The sequence below is a fragment of the Macrobrachium rosenbergii genome, chromosome 25, assembly GCF_040412425.1.
Source record: "Macrobrachium rosenbergii isolate ZJJX-2024 chromosome 25, ASM4041242v1, whole genome shotgun sequence".
In the NCBI taxonomy this organism is placed as follows: domain Eukaryota; kingdom Metazoa; phylum Arthropoda; class Malacostraca; order Decapoda; family Palaemonidae; genus Macrobrachium; species Macrobrachium rosenbergii.
Window position 1 is genome coordinate 16268821 of NC_089765.1, and position 17500 is coordinate 16286320.

General features: G+C 33.9%; 1 protein-coding gene across 2 annotated transcripts in view; it reads right to left on the bottom strand.

Annotated features, from left to right (window-relative positions):
* The window catches only part of LOC136852381 (zwei Ig domain protein zig-8-like), an 86649-nt gene that overhangs the window by 6141 nt on the left and 63008 nt on the right, over positions 1 to 17500 (bottom strand). For both annotated transcript variants that reach the window (XM_067126971.1, XM_067126972.1), the window contains 2 exons: positions 4013 to 4114; positions 798 to 906 (listed from right to left, as the gene is read on the bottom strand). In XM_067126971.1, coding sequence (XP_066983072.1) covers positions 798 to 906; positions 4013 to 4114 — 211 coding nt within the window. The remainder of the gene's footprint in view (positions 1 to 797; positions 907 to 4012; positions 4115 to 17500) is intronic.

Consider the following 17500-nt stretch of genomic DNA (forward strand, 5'->3'; position numbering starts at 1 on the left):
GTTTTCTCTTGTTTCTCGAAATTTGTGTATGGGTCCCTTACGATATTTTATCTCTAGAGAACCTCGTCTCTTCGAAGTTTATGTATGGGTCCCTTACGGTATTTTATCTCTAGAGACCTCGTCTCTTCGAAGTTTATGTATGGGTCCCTTACGATATTTTATCTCTAGAGAACCTCGTCTCTTCGAAGTTTATGTATGGGTCCCTTACGGTATTTTTTCTCTAGAGAACCTCGTCTCTTCGAAGTTTATGTATGGGTCCCTCACGATATTTTATCTCTAGAGAACCTCGTCTCTTCGAAGTTTATGTATGGGTCCCTTACGATATTTTATCTCTAGAGAACAACGCCTGTCTGCAAGTCTGCCCAAAGTCGTTTTATTCATGTTTAGTTTTCTGTAAAGGAAAACTATTGTGCCGGCTTTGTCCGTCTGTCCGCACTTTTGCTGTCCGCTTCAGATCTTAAAAACTACAGGGGCTAGATAGCTGCAAATTGGTATGTTGATCATCCACCCTCCAATCATCAAACATACGAAATTGCAGCCCTCTATCCTCTGTAAATTTCATTTTATTTAAGGTTAAAGTTAGCCATAATCGTGCTTCTGGCAAACGATGTACGACAGGCCACCAACAAGCCTTGGTGAAAGATTCTTGGTCCGCGGCTCATACAGCATTACACCGAGACCGCTGAGAGACACCTGTTTTCGGTGGCCTTGATTATACGCTGTAGCGGCTGGACAGAACACTCGATTACGCCAAAGAAACTTCGGTACATTTCTTACTTGTTTTTCCGCAGACTTACCTACAACATTAAGTGTGAAGAAGAGCGAGGTAGGCGGATGTGTCGTCAGCTGACACTCGTACAAACCAGCGTCTGATTTCCTCACGTCCCGGACTGATAATGCCCACAGCTGAAAGAGATCACGGTAAAAATGGTTTTCAATAGTCACCAATATTAATCGAAAATATTACCAATGGTTAAGTAAATATATTTAAGATATCCAAATAAACAGAAACACTTTTTAGGGTCTCCACAATGAACAGAGAACATGAAATAGATCGAGGGGAAAAATGGATTCCATTATTCACCAATATTTATTTAAAAAATTATTAATGGTTAATTCCAAAATAGAAACACTTTTTAGGGTCTCCACAATGAACAGAGAACGTGAAATAGATCGAGGGAAAAATGGATTCCATTATTCACCAATATTTATTTCAAAAATTATTAATGGTTAATTCTATTATTTACCAATGTTTATCTAAAATATTATCAGTGGTTAAACAAATATATTTAAGATATCCAAATACAGTAAAAACACTTCTTAGATTCTCCACAATCAACAGGGAGCATGAAACAGATCAATTGAAAAAATGGAGTTCATTATTCACCAACACTTATTTAAGATATTATTAATAGTTAAACAAATATATTTAAGAAATCCAAATACAGTAGAAAAACATTTTAGAGCCTCCACACTGATGAAGAGGGAGCATCACGCCCCAAAACTGTTTGTGGTTTTCCTGAATATATTTGTTCTGCAGTTTGCGTGTGTGTGTGTGTGTTTTTTTTTTTTTTTTTGCAAGTTTAAAATTCGATAATGATCTGTTATCATTATTAACGGTTGGGTGAATGAAATCTTTGAAGAATGGTCGTAGAGAAACGTACTCTTGTTATCTGTAATATCCTGCAGACTGAAATTATTTAAGACATCAAGGAAGACAATTTAAGTAAATAACTAAGCAAGAGATATTATTATTCAATGTCCATTGTAATGTCAGCACAAGAAGACAAATTGACCAAAATATTTATATAAAACTGAACTCTAATGACATAACGAAGCACGTCTGGAATAAATAATAAAAACACAGAAGAAATATAATAGGTAAGCCTTCACGAAAAGAAATTCAAACAGTAATTAAGGTAACAGTGAAGAAATGCAGAACAAATAACGAATTCCAATATTGATGACAGAGAATGTAACGCAATCCGACGAAGAGAACATTGGAAAACATATATAAAATAAACGACCCCTAACAGTACATTGTACGTGAATAAAATAGCATAGTAAACAAAAGGAAATCTAGGGTTACAACAGAACAATGAAGAAAAACAGGAACACAAAAGAAAGCCTAAGAATAAATGAAGAGAGGGCAAAGGGTAAAACAATAAAGGGAACGTAGAGACACCAACCTTTAGGAGGTTAAATTGGGCAGAACGAAATGTAGGAAAGAGGTTAAGAAGAACAGGAAAAGCTGAGAGAAAATAATATAAAAAAAAATTATAAATAAATAGTTCTCATCTTAATACCCTGTACTAAAAGCTTTAGTACTTTATTACATTTTTTTAAAGGTAAGCATGCGATTAATTAGTGTGTTTGGAATCTATTTATCTATTGCAACATCTACATATGCAGACTGCTCTTTGATTTCCATAAATCTCTGATTCCAGACTTGAAGTGGATTGTTTTATGAACCTGTTGAAATAAAACAATGATGAAAATCACGTAGATGATTTTCGAAAGAAGAAAGCAATGAACTTCCAAATATTTTATCATGAGAACAGTTACCCACTGAATGCTAATTTGTGCATCTTTTTTTTCATTTTGTCTTTCACCATTTGCATTATACGTCTCGGCTGTTGAATGTACATCTGGTCATTCTTCATTTATTGGTAATGAAACATGGCCATATAACAAGCAAATATATATGTGGGAAGTAATACTTAGTAAAGACAAGGAAATTAGTAATTTTAGGGAAATCGTAAACACTGAAATGTAGAATTAGATTCAGATGAGACAAAAGTAATGGGGTTTCATATAACTTTTCTATTTCCTGTATGATTGCCCACTTTCCATTCGTCATTGTCTCAACGACCTCTTTCTCTTATGTTTTCCTAAACCTTCTCCATTTCATTGTTATCGTTCTTCGTAAGTTTTTCCAAACTTCTCTCAGTTTCATGTATAATTATCCATTTTCCATTCATCACCATCTCAACGCCTCTTCTCCTTGCATTTCTTAAACCTTCTCAATTTCCTTGTTATCGTTCTTCCTAAATTTTCCAAACTTCTCTCAGTTTCATGTATAATTATCCATTTTCCATTCATCACTATCTTAACGCCTCTTTTCCTTGCATTTCTTAAACCTTCTCAATTTCCTTGTTATCGTTCGTCCTAAATTTTCCAAATTTCTCTCAGTTTCATGTATATAATTATCCATTTTCAATTCATCACTATCTCAACGCCTCTTCTCCTCGCATTTCTTAAACCTTCTCAATTTCCTTGTTATCGTCCTTCCTAAATTTTCCAAAAAAAGCGTCTGCCGGAATAATATAACCAGGAGGAGTTTGCAAGGACCTTCCCATTGTGTCGAGAGCCTTCGTATGTCGTCCAGGTAACCATTTCATTTCGAGTGGGGCGAAAGCATTCTTGAAATAACATTCGCATTATCCTTACGAAGTTCCATTAGCGGAAATATTCAGTTCTTGAGAGAGAGAGAGAGAGAGAGAGAGAGAGAGAGAGAGAGAGAGAGAGAGAGAGAGAGAGAGAGTTCCGCCCTCCACTTCGACAACAAAAGGAAGACTAGTTATTTTCTGGTGAAATGATAATTGTGTTTTTTTTTTCCCTTGCCATTTCCTCAGGTTGTTTCCCCAACAAAGGTGAGAGAGGGCTAGCTATCTCTTCAGTGAAATTGTTTCTAGTGGGTCAGGGGAGTCTTGAGTCTTGCAGTTTTTGTTGTTGTTGTTGTGATGCCAACACACGATATATATATATATATATATATATATATATATATATATATATATATATATATATATATATATATATATATATATATATATATATGTGTGTGTGTGTGTGTGATTCCATGTGCATGTGTGACTGTACAGAACTTGCACATGTGTGGAATACCTTAAGATTCTAAGCACAGCCTCTCACGCTCTTACAAGACACATACAGTCTTGGTTCCTGTAACCCCCCTAAAAAAAGTTCCCACCTGGTCCTCGAGTTAACTCACCTTTTTCTGTCTCTCGTGTGTGACTGAGTATCTCGCCTCTGAGGAGTAAACCTGTCCGCCAGCAGTGAGTAAGTGGTCCTCGTCCTTTTTAATCCATGTTACCTGAAAGAGAGAGATTTTGAATTGTTATTATTATTATTATTATTATTATTATTATTATTATTATTATTATTATTATTATTATTCAGAAGATGAACTCTATTCGTTTGGAACAAGCCCACAGGGGCCATTTCCTAGAAATGATAATAATAATAATAATAATAATAATAATTTATTATTATTATTATTATTATTATTATTATTATTATTATTATTATTATTATTATTATCATTCAGAAGATGAACCCTATTCATATGGAACAAACCCACAGGTCCCATTGATTTTAAATTCAAGCTTCCAACGAATATGGTGTTTATTTGAAAAAAAAACAACAGAATGGGAAATGCAATTAGAAAAGAGATTAGTATTGGAAAATAAAAAAAAATTAACAAACTGATAAATAAATAGATAGGAAATGTAAGTACGATACAAGGACAATTGTTTTAGCAGTAATGCATCATCGCTTGAATTTTTTAGGCTTCAATTGCACGACAGTCTCAGGGAGACTATTAAGGTATAAGAAATTAAACTGAATTGACCCTTTTCATTTTTCTGTCCAATATCGTAGTGATTAAGACAAATTATGGCATTTGTGAATGAATTCCCAAAGTCCTAATAGCCAGAATGAATCTCTAATACGTAAAGTCAACACAAAAAAAACAATAAACTAAATAAGTTTAGAGAGAAAACAATTTTTTATAATACTGTAATTGCTAAGAGCACTTTCGCAGGATATCCGGGGCTGGAAGAAAACCATTAGGAGAAATGTATTTTCTAAAGCACTGAAGTTGTTTCGAGACGAAAACATCATAGTTCACCCTTTTTTGTGTTGTACTGGATATATAATTCTCAAGATTTCGTTTTATGTTCTTGTTTAACTTACTTTTTTTTTTGTTTCTTGTTGAAATGTTTCAAAGATTACTTAATTTGCTGTTGGCCTTAAGTAAAATGTTTATGATTTAGGTAACATAGTTTACAGTTTCTCTCTCTCTGGCTCTCTCTCTCTCTCTTTTAAACTGTATAGCTGTCTATCCAAGTCATGTACTATCATCCATAGCTTCCTATAAGTCTGGAGCAGAGTAAGTAATAACATGCTAATATATTTCGATTCCCTTGAACGTATCAAAAGCTTCGTTGTTTATTTTAAAATCTAATACCATTTTCCAATACATTTAATATACCAAACTATTCTGGTAAGTTTTAGACGCTGCTAGGAGTTATATGGTGCCTAAATATGTTTTGCATAAAGTATTATTCAATTTCTCGATATTTTGTTAATGTTTTTTTTTTCATTGTCAGTTTTACTTATTTTACCTTATAACGTCTATTTTTACTTTGTTATATATTTTACTTATGAACTTCAATAGGATTTTCTCATCTCAATTTCACTGTTACTTCATAATTCGTTTAATGGTCACTGTTTTCCAGGCACGTTTCCAGCTTTTACTCAACTTTCTCCTTTCCAGAGGGTACAAATATTTCTTTCTTTCATTTTGATAGGCCTCGTTTACCGCCCCTTCTCTCCCAAATCCTCCTCTCCCACCCTTTGTATATTTACCGACTAACTCTCTCTCTCTCTCTCTCTCTCTCTCTCTCTCTCTCTCTCTCTCCATCATTTTATCTCTCACAAGCACTTGATACTCTCCCATTCTCGTCTAAATATCCCTCCTTTATCATCGCGTCTCTCGATCCCACCTCCTTTCTTCTTCTTCTTCTTCTTCTTCTTCTTCTTCTTCTTCTTCTGCCTTATCTCGACGAGAACACTTCCAGTTAGAATCACAGAAGGTCGCTTGAAGACCGAGCGAGTATCTCACATCAGAGGACATCAAACACAGTTAGACGATTGATAAGGAAATTTCCTAGAATGAAAATTCTCTCTCTCTCTCTCTCTCTCTCTCTCTCTCTCTCTCTCTCTCTCTCTCTCTCTCTCTCTCTCTCTCTCTCTCTCTCCTTGTTACGTAAGTTTCGTGTTACCTTTAGGGTGCGATATGTCAGACAGCGGAGATTGTAATTGTAATTGAATTTCCAGTGAAAAGATGATTTTACATAATTATTATTATTATAGCTTTTTTCGAGATAAGTGGCGTATCCTAAGATACAAGTGCGATTAAATATAGTTGGATTTCATCAAATGAGTATTGAGAATAAAAAACGAAAACGAAAAGTTATGATACGGATATTTGTTACAAACTATCTATCTATCTATCTATCTATCTATCTATCTATCTATATATATATATATATATATATATATATATATATATATATATATACATATACATATATATAGTTTGGGGTCATACTAAGTAAACTTTAATAGCAGAGACAGTTATTTTGATCGTGTGAAACCCATGGTATTCATTTTAAAGAATAAACATCTAAATTTTAATACGGTAATGTCTGAAAAATAAGCAAAAAAACTTATTGATATTTATTTGCCGTATTTTTCCTAACATACATTACTATGAAATTAATAAGCAACAGAAATGTAAAGATCTATTTCACAGACGTTCTAAACACACTAGAAAGAAAGTAAAACCACGTAAGTTGAACGTTAAAAAAAGGCTATATAGGCTTGGAATTACATTAAAATACCTCCATAGTCCCAGAGGTAAAAGTAGACGCACCTCTAAAACCTCCCTTTTTGAAGAACAAATGAAACGGTTAAAATTTCTCTCGTAGAGTCGAGCTTAAAAAAATAGAAATGAAAACTATGTAAGTCGAACGTTTTGAAAACAGAAAAAAAACTATTTTAGCTTGGAATGACATTAAAAAACTTCCATAGTCCCAGATGTAAAAGTGGACACACCTCTAAAACCTCCCTTTTTGAAGAACAAATGAAACGGTTAAAATTTCTCTCGTGGAGTCGAGCTGAAAAAAAATAGAAATGAAAACTATGTAAGTCGAACGTTTTGAAAACAAAAAAACTGTTTAAGATTGGAATGACATTAAATAACCTCCATAGTCCCAGATGTAAAAGTGGACACACCTCTAAAACCTCCCTTTTTGAAGAACAAATGAAACGGTTAAAATTTCTCTCGTAGAGTCGAGCCGTTCCGTACCCTCCGCGACTCTCCCTCCCTGAGTGCCGGAGCCTTTTATGAAGTAGAATGGACTTCCATGAAATTGCCATAGTCGCCGTCCCCCCCTGGTGAAATGGCAGAGATCTCTGGGAAAGTGAGAGCGATCGCACACGTGAGTTGGATGAAGTAACTTGATACACCATCAAGGATTCAACCGGGTCGAAGAGGGTAAAAAAAAAAAACTCCCCCAAAAAAAAAGTTCCTTTCAAGTGGAAATGTTTGAACTCTGCCAGCCAGCCCTCACCCCACCCCTTCCCCCGTTCCTACACGACACTCCCCTGCTTACCCCAGGCCTTTCTCTCTCTCTCTCTCTCTCTCTCTCTCTCTCTCTCTCTCTCTCTCTCTTTATATCTGTCTATCTATTGATCTATCTTTTCCACGTCCAATGTCAACTTTTCTCCTGGATTTTAGAATCTCTCTCTCTCTCTCTCTCTCTCTCTCTCTCTCTCTCTCTCTCTCTCTCTCTCTCTCTCTCTCTCTCTCTCTCTCTCTCTCTGTACTATTGATCTGTCTTTTCACCTCAAACGTCAACCTTTTTTTCTAGATTTTAGAATTACTCCTCTCTCTCTCTCTCTCTCTCTCTCTCTCTCTCTCTCTCTCTATATATATATATATATATATATATATATATATATATATATATATATATATATATATATATATATATATATATATATATATGTATATATATATATATATATGTATATATATATATATATATATATATATATATATATATATATATATATATATATATATATATATATATATCTTTTCGTCTGCTGTTATCTGTCTTCCTTTGCCAATCGCTTTAGAAAAAATTGTAGAAATTAGAATTTTATAGATATTATTGCATTTTTTTTACAAACATTAATTAGAAATTTATCAGTAAGAATTCCAATTCATTGTGTGAATTACGCAATGCAGATGTGGTTCTAAACTTAACGTTAAGTACGTAAGTAGAGAATTTCTATTTTATTGTATTTCATTTTGCTGATTTTCTATATTAAGTTCTTTTCACATATCAGCTTTCTACTACATCATTATGATTCCTGGTAATTCCTAAAATCATCTCCTTCCTTGTATTTAATATCTCTTTTCACAATTCCTATTTAGATTTCAGCCTTCTACTACTTCATTATGATTCCTTTTAATTCCTAAAATCATCTCCTTCCTTATATTCAACATCTCCTTTTCTCAATTCCTTTTATTTCTTTTCGTCTTTATATCTTCCTATACTTGTCATTATCTTTCTGGTGCTTCTCCCGTAATTTATACCTTACTTAATGGCTTGAGCAGGTGTAACTGGCACACCTTTTCCCACTATTCAGTCATTTGTTGGCAAAATGCCTTTCATTTTGTGGGTTCTATTTTTTTTCTTATTTTTTCTTATGTCAGTGTTTTTTTTCTCTTGGGTTATAGGTATATCTTCTTTGTCTGTCTGTCTGTCTGTCTGTCTGTCTGTCTGTCTGTCTCTCTCTCTCTCTCTCTCTCTCTCTCTCTCTCTCTCTCTCTCTCTCTCTCTCTCTCTCTCCCCCGACTAATGTCAACCGTTTTTTTCCCTCTATAGATATACTTTTTGTTTCTATCTGTGATTTTAGTTTTACTCTCTCTCTCTCTCTCTCTCTCTCTCTCTCTCTCTCTCTCTCTCTCTCTCTCTCTCTCTCTCTCTCTATGAATTTTATATATACCTTTTCTCTCCCTCTTCAACATTTTTTATTAGATACACCTCTCTCTCTCTCTCTCTCTCTCTCTCTCTCTCTCTCTCTCTCTCTCTCTCTCTCTCTCTCTCTCTCTCTCTCTTTTTCATTACTCTTAGATATAACGTTTTTTCTCTCTCTCTCTGCAACACTTTTTCTAGGATTTTTACATGCACCTTTCCTCTCTCTCTCTCTCTCTCTCTCTCTCTCTCTCTCTCTCTCTCTCTCTCTCTCTCTCTCTCTCTCTCTTCTCTCTTTTTCATTACTTTTAGACATAACTTTTCTCTCTCTGTCTGCAACAATTTTTCTACGACTTTTAGATACACCTTTCCCCCTCTCTCTCTCTCTCTCTCTCTCTCTCTCTCTCTCTCTCTCTCTCCCCCACAATCCACTCCCTTTCTTCCCTCCTCCCGCCATCAAGCGAACTGATCCCAGACCCATTGTCTTCGCTAAACTCTCTCATTTTCTTCAATCCAGTCCTGGGGCTTTTCCCCCCACCATCAGCCTCCAACAATCTCCTGTCCTTCCTCACTTCTCCCACACCTCTCCCTCACTTATACCAGTATCACTCGTCTTTTATCGAATATTGTCGGTATATTGTGAGCACGGCTACAGCGGGTAGGGCGTCAGCTAACTTTATTTTCAAAGATTTAAATTGTTTTGTGCAGTGGTTTAAAAGTGGTCGATCTCTCTCTTTGTGTGTCTCTAATACCATAGATGCAAAGATTAATTCCACTATGCTCTTAGGCTTTTTTTAATTATTTGTTTGTTTCTTTACTTATTTATTTGTTTATTTACACTATATATATATATATATATATATATATATATATATATATATATACATATACATATATATACATATACATATATATACATATATATATATATATATATATATATATATATATATATATATATATATATATATATATATATATATATATATATATATATATATATATTTACATGTTTATTTATCCATTTATATTTTTCTTTTATGGGGAGCATGTAATTACTCTATCTTGTTATTTAACATCTAACATTGTGTTGCACAAAATTGTATTTATTTTTTTACTGAAAAATAACATCATTATGCAATAATTGCTAAAACAGTAGACCGCATTTTATCCTGACTAGCAAACATGACCCAAATAATAACAATAAACATTTTCTCTCATTTAACATAACCTTACATTTACATAAAACAGTCATAGATTCTCTAAATGAAGTCCATTCTGTCACAAACCGAAAACATTTTTCACAAAATATATTTATAACTTGTTTTTAACCTTCTCGCGGTAATCGATTCGGTTACATCACTAACTATCAATGATGCAAAGGTGAAAGCTATCAACTGATGACTCTCTTTTATCATTCAGTTGGAAAAGGGCATCAAACACGTGGAATTGTATTACGGCTAAACAAACTGTTATTGGAACCGATAATGATTTTCCCCCCCCCTCGATTTATATATTGTTCTTGGATGGCGACCTAATTTGACGGATCGATAACGATAAAGAGAAGTGTACTTGAGCGCCCGAATCTCTCTCTCTCTCTCTCTCTCTCTCTCTCTCTCTCTCTCTCTCTCTCTCTCTCTCTCTCTCTCTCTGTCGCAAATAGGAAAGATCCGTTTATTCATTTTTAAAGTAATCTAGATTTTCTTCGCTAGGAAATGCGTCTTCCAGATCGTGACTAACTCAACTTCCTCTCTCTCTCTCTCTCTCTCTCTCTCTCTCTCTCTCTCTCTCTCTCTCTCTCTCTCTCTCATAAATGCAAAAGATAAGTTTAATAATTTTAAAATTGATCTTCTCATCAGTTGTAGGTACAACTTCATGATCATAACTAACCCCCTTTCCTGTTTCTCTCTCTCTCTCTCTCTCTCTCTCTCTCTCTCTCTCTCTCTCTCTCTCTCTCTCTCTCTCTCTCTCTCTCTAAGTAACTCACTTTCTTTGAATGTAAGACAAAGATATCTGTATACGTATATGCCTGGATAGGTGATGACCTCGGGTTAAGTTGGCACTTTTTTTTTTTTTTTAAGAATTCCAATTCTCAAACATCCAAACTGATCGAACTCCGAAGCAGAAAGAGACTGAATACCAGACTGAATACCAGACCCTTGTCCTTGATACGACCTCGCCACTTGTTGTATTGTCTGAAATAATCCTTGGCTTTCTCTTCTATTCCTTCTATCCCCTTCACTTACGTCATTCCTCTATTTATTCCCTTTACTCTTCCTCCGCCGAGAGAAACCACAAACATTTCTGTATCGGTGGAGTTTCCCCAGCAATTATTCATACTTCCCAAAGGCTCAGCCGCCAAAGGAAGCCCTTTAATATTTTCTAAACCTCGCCATAGGCCTAAATGCCACCGAAGTACATTATACGTGATGATAAAACCAACAGAGCCTTCGGGAGAATAAGCTAGCTTTAGAGGGGAAGTGGAACTAGGAGCCTTTTCTAGATCCTGTTTGTATTTATAAGTTTAGTTTATACAGTATATATATATATATATATATATATATATATATATATATATATATATATATATATATATATATATATACATATAATGTATATATACATACATGCACACACACACTATCTATCTATCTATCTATCTATCTATCTATCTATCTATCTATCTATCTATCTATCTATATATATATATATATATATATATATATATATATATATATATATATATATATATATATATATATATATATATATATATATATATATATATATACTCACATGAGTATACAGGATATGTATGGATGTATAGTAATTTTATGTTAATTTAGAAAGTGCTATATGAAGTGAAATAACGTTTTCGTTTAACATCAGCCTAATATATTGAATATGAATATGTATGTAAATTAGGCCATGCTGTAGCTAAATGTTCACTACCAGTGTACATACATACATATTCTAGGAAAATTCATACACAGAGTAAATGAAAATAGCAAAGTAAAATAACAGATAAAAATAATAAGCCCACGTGAAATGTTAAGGAGGAAATTTGTAACATTTCATAATTCAAACACACAGACACACTATATATATATATATATATATATATATATATATATATATATATATATATATATATATATATATATATATATATATATATATATGTATATATATATATATATATGTATATATATATATATATATATATATATATATATATATATATATATATATATATATATATATATATATATATATATATATATATATATATATGCATATATATTTTAACTCTGACATTCACAGGCAACTTCACTTTCCTGACCCCACTTTCTAAAGCAAACTTAATTCACTTACCATAACAAAACACCACATACAAAGTCCCATAATTCTACTGGTTTCAATCTTTCCACAAAAACCGATTCACTTAAACTACATCCAAACACAGACTAGCCTGACAGAAACATTACCACAAAGAGAAGGGAATTATTTGGTGCAAAGATTGGCCTCGTGTTTTGATGTTCTCTTGTGTTGTTCAAGGAGGAGCTGACATCAAAAACAGGGACTGTATTTTCCACGATGTAAATACTCTGTTATTGGAGCCGATATTAAATTTTTTTTTCTCCCGGCTCTCATACTTTGTCCTGAAACGCTGACCTGAATTTGCCGTGTCACTTGTGTTAAAGAGGTGTGACAGGGTGCCCACCTCTCTCTCTCTCTCTCTCTGTCTCTCTCTCTCTCTCTCTCTCCCTTTGAAATGTGTGTATGGATGTGCGCTCAAAAGTAGTGTAACTACTCTCTCTCTCTCTCTCTCTCTCTCTCTCTCTCTCTCTCTCTCTCTCTCTCTCTCTCTTTGAAATGTGTGTATGTATGTGGGCTCAAAAATAGTGTAGCTATTCTCTCTCTCTCTCTCTCTCTCTCTCTCTCTCTCTCTCTCTCTCTCTCTCTCTCTCTCTCTCTCTCTCTAAAATATAAGTATGTTCTAAAGTATCGTGATCCTACTCTCTCTTTCTCTCTCTCTCTCTCTCTAAAAATGTTTGCAAGTATGTGCAAAAGTATCATGATTCTACCCTCTCTCTCTCTCTCTCTCTCTCTCTCTCTCTCTCTCTCTCTCTCTCTCTCTCTCTCTCTCTCTGACATTTATGAAAGTATGAATGCATATAAAAAAAAACAGAGTAAAGATATTTGCAAAAAACAAAAACAAAAAAATTTTAAAAGTGAGGGGAGAACGAGACAACATATTAATCTTTCCCCGACCACAGAGAATATTAATCGTAGAATATGAAAGACCAGACTTGGTATAAAAGAACACTTGGTATATTTATAATCACCAAGAATAGAAAGGTTGGTGCAGGACGCAAACATCAAGTAAAAATATAGACAAAACACCGAAGGGATCACTCGCCCACATATTCCTCAAGGAACTGCCCCGCTGGACTTCAAAGAAGAAAGAGCCTTTTAGGTCTTTCGATCTGAATGTATATTTTTAGGTAAATGAGGGCGTTGCGTTCAACCTCATTTGCTTTTCCGTGAAGTATTGAGAGTTCTGCGCCCACGACGCTTCATAAGTCGCAGAGAAAATAACAAATGTAATACGTTAATCAATGAACTGAACATTTCATGTTCTGTTTGCATTAACGACTGTGACTGCAAAAAAAATATATAATATAAATGAGGTGAACGTTTCATGATTGTTTTTCCATTAACGACAATGACGGCGAAAGATGATGTAAAATGAAATTGGAAAATAAAAAAAAGAATAAAACCAAACCTTCGTATATCATCGAAAAGGACAAAAATGTATTTTGTTCTTGATGCGTATAACTTTTTCTACATTTTCAAAAAAAAGAAAGAAAGAAAAAGAAGAAGAAGAAAAAGAGAAATATATATATATATATATATATATATATATATATATATATATATATATATATATATATATATATATATATATATATATATATATATATATATATTTTGTAGATGATTGAAGCTTCAGAGAAAACTGAATGAGCTAAATATGGTAAGAGCTTCCTTTGAAAAAGATGCCCTGAGAACTCTGACCCAGATTTGCAGCCTTGTAATGAATATTTCATATTTCACTTATTTTAACACTAAATGCAATTTTTTCCTGTCTTCCACTTGCTTTATATTAAAATGATTTATAAATGCATGAATAAATACACTTTTTTTCTGTCATTTTCTTATTTGATAGCTAATTAATTGTGAATGGTTTTAACATCCAGCGTTTGATCGTTGTTTATAAAAACAACTTGTCCATGAGTTCGAATATATATATATATATATATATATATATATATATATATATATATATATATATATATATAGTTGAAGGAAGAATGCCACGTGGGATGACTAAGTATCGGCAATACCCAGAAACGTGAACGAAAACAGAAGACTCCCAAGTGCTCCGTTGTTTACACACTTACTCAAGGTTAGGTCACTAGGAGGTTTGACCCAATAACGCGAAAGCCACTTGGCAGTCTTCTGTTCTCATTTTCTCTTCAAGCTCTATATATATATATATATATATATATATATATATATATATATATATATATATATATATATATATATATATATTTATATATATATATATATATATATATATATATATATATATATATATATATATATATATATATATATACATATATATGATATAAACTTTCAAATTTCTAAATTAAAACCTTCTTATAATTTGATATTTTATGAATAAAGCCCAAACGGCTAGATTGCTTATGCTATCTCCCTAGCGTACGATATTAAATCACGTAATACTGATGACCCTTCCAAATCTTATTCTTCAAAAGAAAACGACGACATTTTAATCTGAGTCTTTCAGAGGGAGATAATTTACCCGAGGAAAGCCGTCCCGTTATTGGAACGTCGTAGAAGGCTTGCCACCCAGGCGCTAAATGGCGTCTGCTACTCGTTCGTCCTATTAATTCGTAACGGCAAGATCATAATTCTCTATTCCAGGTATCAAGCCAAGAAGAAATTTCCCATTAACGACCTCTGCCATCCTTTGATGCTGCAAATACTCTATTAATATTTCCGCTCTGGGATTTCCTCAATTCCTTGGGGGTGAAATGAAATAACAGATTATTCCGGAAGGAAAATACGCCATCAATTACTCGCCTCGAAAGAAGGGTCAAATTTTTCGTTTCTGAATAGAAGTCTAAGCACTTGTTTCTCCCCATTTCGTGGAAAACCTACGCCTAAGCGTCATGAATGCTCGCGGAGGGTAGAATTTTCAAAACATTGAAATTTACATCAACATTCAATTTTTAGAAAGTGTAATTTTCCAGTGGGTTTTACTAGTAATTACTAACACGTCTTATGTGATGGCTTATTTCAGTATTACTGATATTTATGAGGCCTTTTATAAATAGAATATTGCATTTTTATTTTGTAATATCTCTCTGGTACTCAGTTATCTTACCCATGTTTCATAATGATATAGATCATTTTAATTACGATGGAAAATTCAGTGTTCAGTTGTAGCTGATCATAGTAACCAATGCATTAAGAGTATCATAATATCATAACCCACGGTGCCGCCACATTTCACTGACAATGTCAGTCACCATATCTGCAACATATATATTCATTAACTTATAAAACTGGTATCTTGATTTTGATAAATATACCACATGCTTATCTAAAATCAAATCTTTTGGCACTATGGAAATGGTCTTATACCCTTGAAAATGACTTTCAATTGTCAACGATACTGATAAGTATTTCACTTCTCATTTTCAGTTTTTTGCCCCATAAAAGGCACACAGTTTCAAGCCTTCCCTAATCTCGATCTGTGAGAAGCAATAAAACAGGTATGATTTTGACAGATGTTGCTACCTGGCTGTCTAATATCAGTACCTTTGAAATTACGGCTATATAACTTCATGTTATCCTGGTAAACGATTCTAAACTACCCACAATAACGTGAAGTACCAATACACATAATTTATTTATTTTTTTTTTTTTGCTCCATAGACAGCACACAGTTACAGCCTTCCCCAATTTTCCTAATGGGCTTCTATGTCACTTTCCCGCCACTTACCGCGATGACATTCAGACCTTTCAAGCAGCACGATCGAAGAAATGCTGACTATTTGGAATCACTTTCCGTGAAATTGATGGGCGCTTGGTATAGCTGTCTCCTGATACTTTGGAGTAAAAAAAAAATAAGCTGGCAAGTACTTAAAAAATGATGGATTGACTTTCAGCTAATGGGGATCTTGACAGTGCTCAACAGAGAGTGAACGAACCCCATTTGCAGAATGGTGATCACTGTCGAGGTCGTCTGTCCTAGGTAGTGGCCAGTCATTCGTGATATCTCATTTAAATCTCTCCAGACTATTAGTCTTCTGTAAAAGAAAGCTATTGTGCCGGTTTTGTCTGTCCGTCCGCGCTTTTTCTGTCAGCCCTCAGATCTTTTAAACTACTGAGGCTAGAGGGCTGCAAATTGGTATGTTGCTCATCCACCCTCCAATCATCAACCATACCAAATTGCAGCCCTCTAACCTCAGTAGTTCTTATTTTATTTACGGTTAAAGTTATTCATAATCGTGCTTCTGGCAACGATAAAGGAGGAGCCACCGCCGGGGCCGTGGTTAAATTTTAATGGGCCACGCTCATACAACACTATGCTGAGGCCACCAAAAGATAGATCTGTTTTCGGTGGCCTTGATTATACGCTGTAGTGGCTGTACAGAAAACTCGATTACGTGGATGAAACTTCAGGGCATTTTTGACTTGGTTTTTTATAAGATTAGGGTCTAGATATTGACTCCATAGATAGGGACACACATTTGTCACTAACGGATCTCTTGTTTTCTTTTCCAGGTTCGAAATGGCAATCAGAAGAGTGTCCTGGAAATTCGTAAGAGAGACATTTCTTCCTCTTGCCTGTCATCGAAATGAAAATAGATGTTGGTGAGTACAAAAATGACATTCACAATATTCTCGTCTCACTTTGATAAATGTGCCTTAATCCTTTTATAAATCTGTAGAAACTCAGTTGCACGTTCCATTATATTTAGGAATTAATTGCCTGATTAAAGTATAATCTGTTTAATTTTAGTCATGAGATCAAGAGAGACTTGAAAGGCATGATGTCACTTTGATTATGACATGACAATTAAAAACTAAACGTCAGTCACATTCAATTATATTTTCATTAGGGCCGTGACCCATAAATTTATTCATTGAAGTATGAAAGACGTGGAGACTTATTTTTTTTTTTTTAAGTTAATTCTGCTTTTGTGGTTAGATACCAGAAATAAACAGGGCTTGAAACGTATGATTCATGCATCATACATTATCCTTAAATGTATATTAACATGTTTGACAGTTTGATCGATGTGCTTACAAGAGCAAGCACTAACACGCTGATACTGATATAAATTTCTTGCTTCTTAGAAAAGTATCACGGCGTGATTTATCGTGGTGTTCGTGCGTATGTTAAAGCTGTGTGTGTGTGTCTCTCTCTCTCTCTCTCTCTCTCTCTCTCTCTCTCTCTCTCTCTCTCTCTCTCTCTCTCTTTATATATATATATATATATATATATATATATATATATGTGTGTGTGTGTGTGTGTG